At 41.1% G+C, this 8,458-nt stretch overlaps 1 protein-coding gene across 1 annotated transcript; it reads left to right on the top strand.

Annotated features, from left to right (window-relative positions):
• Positions 1-330: 330 nt before the first annotated feature.
• On the top strand, positions 331-1,806 carry LOC147619515 (G-type lectin S-receptor-like serine/threonine-protein kinase At1g34300). Its single transcript, XM_086773458.1, has one exon. It carries the CDS (start codon positions 331-333, stop codon positions 1,804-1,806), a length of 1,476 nt encoding a protein of 491 aa, XP_086629584.1.
• The last annotated feature ends 6,652 nt before the right edge of the window (positions 1,807-8,458 follow it).

The following is an 8,458-nucleotide window of genomic DNA, read 5'->3' as shown; positions in this document are numbered from 1 at the left end:
AAGATGCCAACAAAACAGCGCCAGTTTGGTGGGCAAACGGTTCACTTGCAGATGGTGGTGCTGTGCTGAATTTCACGGATGAAGGAGATCTTGAGCTCCTGGATTCAAAAAAGGCAATGCTTTGGAGCAGCAACACTAGCAAATCAAGGGTTTCTGCAGCCCAATTGATGGACACAGGAAACTTGATCCTCATTAGCCAGACCAACAGCACAATTTGGCAGAGTTTTGACTCTCTTGCTGCCAGATAAAGGAGGTCTCACTGTTTCTATTCAGCAGCATCCAGGTAGACCTTACTTCCTGCAATCCAGAGAAAACTCAACATCTTACATGATGGGCGCTTTCAATCTACAAACAGATGTTTATCAAAATCTGTATCTTCACCAACTCTTGAAGCGGCTCAATTATGATTTCAGATTCTGGTATGCCAATATGAAAACGAGCAGCAATGTTCAGATCCAGCAGAACGGCGTTGGCATCGAATATGACAACAATAACTACACAAAGGATCAATCAGTGAGGAGATTAACTCTGGATTATGATGGTAATCTGGGAGTGTATAGCTGGGGGCCAAAATCTAGCTCCTGGGAGGAGCTATGGTTAGCAATTCCTGACCCATGTCTGGTAGGCAGCCCTTGTGGTGCATTTGGGCTATGCAAGGTGATTAATAGTGGATTGAGTTGCACCTGCCCAACTGGTTATAATGCCATTGACAACAGTGACCAGACACAAGGCTGTCAAATTGAGGTGAGTTTTAATACTAACTGCAGCTCTAATTATGGTACTGCCGAGATTACTTATGCCACAGCAATGGTGAAGATGACTGGGTATGATTATAATCAAAACGACTTGCTTCCAAGTCCTGAGATTGTGAATGACAGCATGTGCCAGAATTTGTGCAGCCAGAATTGCACGTGCTTGGCGGCGTCGTATAAGACAGATGGATCAGGGCGGTGCTATTTAAAGGGAAGTAAATCAACAGGGTTTTTGCTTGGGGGTGAAGCGAATTCAGCAAATGATTTGTTTGTAAAGGTGGCGGCGGCGGCGGTGGCGGCGGCGGAGCGAGGTTCGAGTAAGGTGGCGGCTGCAGCTGGCGGTGCGGTGGCGGCTGCTCTGGCAGCGGTGGTGGCGGCGGGGTTCGGATGGTGGTGTTGGAGGCGCGGGAAGAGAGGAAAAGAGGGAATGGATCATGACCTTGCTGGCGGGCCCGCTAAATTTACATACGCGCAGCTGGCGGAGGCGACAAACAATTTCAGCGAAATGCTAGGGGAGGGGGGTTTCGGGAAGGTATACAAGGGCTGGCTGGCGGGAAAGCCAGAGAGTGGCGGCGGCACAACGGTGGTGGCAGTGAAGCTCCTCAAAGGCGGAGATTGGCTGGCTGAGGAAAACCAGAGGCAGTTCAGAGCGGAGGTGAGCACTCTGGGAAAAATCCACCACATCAATTTAGTTGCTCTTTTAGGATTCTGTTCAGATAGAGGGAGGTGGCTGCTGGTCTATGAGTACTTAGAGAAGGGCTCGCTGGACAAGTTCTTGTCTGTTCCCGCCGCAAGCAGGGCTGCGGCATACGGCCCCGCTTCGGCCGCCTCCTCCGTCGGTTTGCATACATCTACACCAATTGTAGCGCCACTGCTGCCTTGGACCACACGCTTCGCCATCGCCCTCGGCACGGCACGTGGTATCTCGTACATGCACCACCGGTGCCGCAAATGCATCCTGCACTGCGACATCAAGCCGCAGAATATCCTTCTCGACGCCGACTTCTGCCCAAAGGTGGCGGACTTCGGCTTCGCGCAGCCACCACCGCAATGACCACGTCACCATTTCTGCTGTTCGCGGCACGCGCAGCTACCTCGCCCCCGAATGTGTGGACCACCACGTCAGCTCCAAGGCTGACGTGTACAGTTTTGGCATGGTACTTCTGGAAATTGCACGGGGCGGCAGTAGCGACGTGGACAGTTGGCAGCTGTGTGATTGGGCTTTTCAATGCGTCTCAAACGCAGCCATTTCCACATCAGCCTCACAAGTCGACGTGGCCGACACGGAGCTGCAGCTGCAACAAGAGCACGCGGACGTGGCCGACACGGGAGCTATTGCGAGTCCTTAGAATTGGACTATGGTGCGTCCAACACCAGCGCGGCCCACCATGTCTCGTGTTGTCCAAATGCTCCAAGGGACCATCCTCGTGGAGGAAGACCCTCCTTACCCCTTCCCCCCCTAACCCTCCAACTTCCCAATCCATTCTCTCTCCAAGATCCAATCCTAAGGGTAAGGGCCATCCAAATAGCTTGCTGTGATTGCATCCAAAAAGCATGTGCCAATGACATGAAGGGACAACATTGTAGTGTGCATTACAATGTACCCAATAGGACATAGCTTCTCTATGAGGTCATACATCCTTTCTTTTGGCATGAAGTGAATGCCTTGAGTAACACAATGTCTCTCTCTTTCCCATGTGAGTTGTAAGTACAATGTTTGTGAATCGTAATAAACTTGTCATGCCTTTCATGCTAGTTCGTTTTTTTGACGATCTTTCATCGTTTAAAATATGAGATTAGCTAACATCTATATTATTTATAATGCATGAAGTGAATGCCTCGAGTACTCAACATCACGTCTCTCTCTTTCCCATGTGAGTTGGAAGTACAATGTTTGTGAATCTTATTAAACTTGTCATGCCTTTCATGCTAGTTTGTTTTTCAATGATCTTTCATCGTTTAAAATATGAGATTAGCTATGTGAATCTTAATAAACTTGTCATGCCAAGGTACACTTTCATTGTTTGAAATATGAGATTACCTCACAGCTATACTATTTATAATTATTAGTGGAGTTCTACCACTTGGCAACGAGTGGCATGCCTCCATATCTATTTATAATTATAAGTGGAGTTGTACCACTTAGCAAGGAGTGGCATGCCTCTATTTCTTTATTATCGATCTATGAACAACAACTTGTTGATGTGTCAACACATGGGTGGTCGGTTTTTGGGGTGAAGTCACAAAAGCGACTTTAGTTTGCATGTTTTTTGCTTTTCAATGAGTTAGGAGAAAATATGTTAGGTTGCCAGAATTTTATGGACATAAATTAGTTATGTATATTTTTCATTGGTTTCTTGCAAGAAGAGATTATAAGTTGATGGAAAAATGCATATATTATGTGTTGAGAGTTCTAATGGATTTAACAAAGCTCAGATCTGAGTCCCCCCACTAGAGATAAGGGCCTTACACACTTCAAGCATGTGAACAACCCTAGATGGAAGACCATGATTAAGTTAAATAGCCTTTAGTTAAGGTGTACTTAAGTAGGAACAATTGGAGAAAAAGACTCCTAGAGAGGTGATTAGTTTTAGAATAGGCTCAAGTTTTGCCAAGTGTTAATCCTGCCTATTCTACAATTAGGAGGGTGGAGTATGGTGAAATGCACAGGAAGATTGCTTAGATTTTTGGTTGGTTTCTGTCCCCCTTTTTGCTCGGGGGTGCACTTCTAAAAAATCATATGTATCACGTGCGTTCAAGGGGCATTTAAAAAACCCCTTAACTAAAATTTTTCCTCCAATAAAACCACCCCTCTTTACTTATGAACTAACCGATTTTTTTTTGAAGTTGAATTAAAATAGCCCTCATGTTATTATAATCCTGTTAAAATTTTTCCAAAATTTGAATTAAAATACCCCTCCTTTTGATCGCACGTGGTACACTAAATTTTTTTGAGGTGAACCCCCCAAGTCTTTTTGTGATTTTTCTTTGGGTGGGGATTGGGGGGGAGGGTGCTACTATTTAATTGGTTGCTCAAAACATTATGTGATACAAGCCTTCAACTTCCCAAGAGCCTATTTCGCCAACTACCCTTCAACTACCCAAGAAAGCACAAGCTCCAAGGCTATTGCTTGTAAATTATCCAATGCAGAGGGTCTAGAGAGTCTGCATAGGGTCCCAAGGCCAAGGAAGCACAAGCTCCAACGTCACGTAGCCTGTAAAACAGCATGCGTGAGTCGTGCGTAGCGGCGGTGGGCGGAGCTCAACTAGACATGGAGTCTACACGCCAGAGGGCATGTGGTGAGTGTGTCCGGAGTGTAGGGGTGAGGCGACCGGGCTAGTGTGGGCAGACAGGCCACTATATAAGCCGACAATGTGAACACTTATCCCCACATTCCTCTATGGTTGGGTGGTGGCCAAAGCTCAAAGCCCTCCTTGTCTATCCCCACATTCCTCTATGGTTGGTATGGGTGGTGACCAGAGCTCAGAGCTCTCCTTGTCTATGGCAGTGACTACCACAATGTAACATTGGTATCAGAGTGGAGAAACGTTCCTATCTCTCGGGTGGTCTCTCTCACAATTCCTTGCACGTGAACTAGATTCAAAAAAGATAACCCTTAGCTTACCTTATCCTTTCTTGAATGGTTCAAGCTCTCTTGTTTTCTTGCGTTATGCATGACTATGAAGGAGAAAAGCTTTTGAAGAGGGAGCAATATTGAGGGCGTTTTCTTTTGGAGAGGCCAAGATCAGCAGCATAATTTTTAGTGCGTGTGTTTATTGGTTGGAACAGATGGTGTGGAGCTGACTAGAATGACCATTCGCTTGAAATGCGATTGCACTACCGCTGTGCTATGGAGGTAGGCACGCTCAATTTGCTTTAGCAAAGTTGGGGCTGTGCCTGATGTGCGCTGGTTCATTTTGGGCGACGATGATACTGTGCTTGCAGGCAGCTGATAACCAAGTCATTCATCCAATACCTATTTTAGTCATGGAATGACTAAAATAGGTATGATATTGTGCTTGCAGGCAGCTGATAACCAAGTCATTCATCCAATACCTATTTTAGTCATGGAATGACATTTGGAGGAGGAGGGATAGTCATAAGCTATCCAGTTGTTGCAGAGGCTATCTCCCCAGCAAGTTACACAAGGAACTTTTGGTGGTTCCCTATATAGTGAACTTTACCATATATAGGAAATTTTGAGAGATTTCCTAGTTATGTTGATGGAAATTTCCTATATATATCTAGACAATCTTATTTCCCATTTACTCAATCCTCTATATGTAGGAAATATGGGCTTATATCTAGGTAATTCAATTTCATATATAGGAAATATGGGCCAGTATCTAGATAATTAAAGTTCCTATATAGAGAGTATGAGCCAATATCTAGATAATTCAATTTACTATATACACAATATGGGCCAATATCTAGGTAATTCAATTTCCTATATAGAGAATGAATAAGAAATATAGGCTATTATCTAGATAATACAATTTTCTATATAGAGAATGGATTGCATATGTGGAGAATTGAACCACAAATGAGTAAATGGATATTTAAAAAAATTACTTATTTTTAAAAAATTGGTTACTTTAGAACTTTTATACTTAATTATTCAATCATCAATATTATTACAAATTGAAATACTTAAATTCTTCTTCTTCTTCTTCTCTCTCTCTCTCTCTCTCTCTCTCTCTCTCTCTCTCTCTCTCACACACACACACACACACACACACACACGCACACACACACACACACACACACACACACACACATATTAAAAAAAAAACTCAATGTAACATACATTAAAATGTAGGTATGTCCTCTCATCTTATATCAAAAAGTGAGAATTATTTTACCAATACTAGCATGCCCATATTCAAGCTAAACAGCCACCTACCTTAGAAACTAAGGTTTTCTCTCTCCTCATCAAACAAATAGATATTCTCTCTCTCTCTCTCTCATACGTAATCCAAAACCTTAGATCATTATCTCTCTCTAATGTGTCGCAACAGTAATTAATGATTATAGTAAGGTTTTACACCTTAGTGAAAACATCTCCCCCTCTTAGTGTGTTCATGTCCATCTCTTTTTCTCACTTTGTGTCAAATGTCTCTTAGAATGTATATTTTAAAAAAACAATGTATACAATAGCCTTTATCTCTCTTTCACTAGGTCATTGCCCAACAAGAAAATACTACACACAACGTATTTAAAGCCTCCCTCTGAACTCTCTAGAATACGAAAACCTCTAGAGCTTCGAACCTCCAGTCATCCACATGTCAAGATTTCATCTCTAAGGAGCTCTAAGGTTACCTCTCACCGCTTCAAATTGATTAATTGAAAAAAAAAAAGGAAACCATATTAAGCTTGCACTAAGTTAAAATATATACAAATAGTACAAAAGATTTGTGTTGATATTGCGAAACAATGGGAAAGAACATTTTGCATGGGAATGGTGAGAAAGAGTGATTGTTTTGATAGAAGCTATGTACATAGCTTTCAAAGGGTAGCTATAGAACCTCTTAAGATCTCATAATACCATATCCATGAGTTCATAATCTTTCTTAAGATCTCATAATTTATGTAAGATCTCATATAATTTCATAAAATCTTGTTAGAGATCTAATGAGATCATAAGATCCCTAAGACTTCCTCTATGAGCCCATAGTTGAGAAAGGCTCATCGAACTTAGCCTGGCCCTAGTGCTTATAAAATTTTAAGATGATCAAAGCTAAGTTCCCTAGGAATGTACCCAGACAACAGATTGTCTCCTAGTCTTAGGTATACTAGCTGTGAGAGCAACATTGAGAGAGTGATCCCAGTGTCTCACTCATTAATAGATTGCCACTTTGTGTGGAGGTACAATGTTTCTTGTGTCATCACCAACCCACTCTCAAAACTAGGAATCTTTGGCACTAACATAGGAGATGCCAAGATAGGAGAGCAAGAGATAGGCACTAGCGCTACACTAGTGTAACTATCTTTGGCACTGACATAGGAGATGCCAAGATAGGAGAGCAAGAGATAGGCACTAGCGCTACACTAGCATAACTATAGCCATGATAAATTAATTTGCCAAAACCAATGCAGCTATAGCTCTAATAGTGCTATTTTTTTCCCCCCAATTGTCAATGACTCCATGTCACTTAGATGAGAATAAGTTTTTAGTATAAACAAAACGTTATTATGCTACCCAGGTCAAACCTTACAAAAACACATATGCAAGTGACAAGCTAGAGAAGCAAGGAACTTGCTAGGAAATAGAATTTTATTTAAAGACTTGAGTCTTAAAGTAAAGATATCATGCCATGAGTGCTTGGTCCACAAATAATTAAAATAGTTCAAAATAAAAGTGGACACAATAGTTGCTTTATGCTCATCATAAGAGAAGTAAAAGTGGACACAAGAGTTGCTTTATGCTCATAAGAGTTCTTTAAACTTAATATACATTTGCCATTGTGCTTCTTCCTTTCCATATTAAGGCAGTAGTTATAAACATGATTTTTCTTGCATGACTAGGAATCGTTTGAGAAGTAAAAGTGAACACAAGAGTTGCTTTGTGCTCATAAGAGTTCTTTAAACTTCATATACATTTGCCACTATGCTTCTTCCTTTCCGTATTTAGGTGGTAATCTTTAACATGATTTTGCTTGCATGTATACAATTTAGATTAACGTGATCACCTTATAATATCTAAGCTCAAATTTTATGACCACGTAGTGTATGGTAGAAGCTCTTAAGATCTCATAAGACCATATATGAGGTAGAAGCTCTTAAGATCTCATAAGACCATATATTAATGTGATCACCTTATAATATCTAAGCTCAAATTTTATGACCACATAGTGTATGGTAGAAGCTCTTAAGATCTCATAAGACCATATATGAGGTCATGAAATTTCCTAGATCAATGTGATCACCCTTTAATGTCTAAGATTAGCTTTTATGACCACATAGTGTATGGTAGAAGCTCTCAAGATCTCATAAGACCATACATGAGCTCACAATCTTTCTTAAGATCTCATAATTTATGTAAGAGCTCATATAATTCATGTAAGAGCTAATATAATTTCTTAAAATCTTGTTAGAGATTGAATGAAATCCAAAGACCCATAAGGCTTCCTACGAGCACATAAGATCACATAAGGGTTGAGAAGAGCTCATAGAACTTATCTTCGTCCTTTCACTTATAGAATCTTGAGATGATAAAAGATAAGGTCACTAGAAATGACAAGGTTTCTTCTTTAACATCTTGCTATCACATCTTGCTATCATAGTCTTTTGTGATTTCTAATCTATTGGAAACACTTCATTGTTTTTTCTAAAAGCTTTGTTCTTATGATTCCTCGGGATCTCTCTTATCTGATTTAAATCAAGACTTAGGGCATGGCTGCCAAATATGGATAGAACTTGTGAATATTTCTCTATGGCTTTGGCACTTTCTAGTGGTCTAGCTAAGGGTTTGATTCACTCCATGTTCTATATCCATTCATGCTATCCAATCACCAACCCACTCTCAAAACTAGGAATCTTTGGCACTGACATAGGAGATGCCAAGATAGGCCCACAAATAATTATAATAGTTCAAAATAAAAGTGGACACAATAGTTGCTTTATGCTCATAAGCGAAGTAAAAGTGGACACAAGAGTTTCTTTATGCTCATAAGAGTTCTTTAAACTTAATATACATTCACCATTG

The sequence above is a fragment of the Cibotium barometz genome, chromosome 33, assembly GCF_041138505.1.
Source record: "Cibotium barometz isolate CiBa-2024 chromosome 33, ASM4113850v1, whole genome shotgun sequence".
Taxonomy (NCBI): Eukaryota; Viridiplantae; Streptophyta; class Polypodiopsida; order Cyatheales; family Cibotiaceae; genus Cibotium; species Cibotium barometz.
The sequence above is the reverse complement of the archived record's forward strand: the minus strand, read 5'-3'. Positions and strand labels throughout refer to the sequence as shown.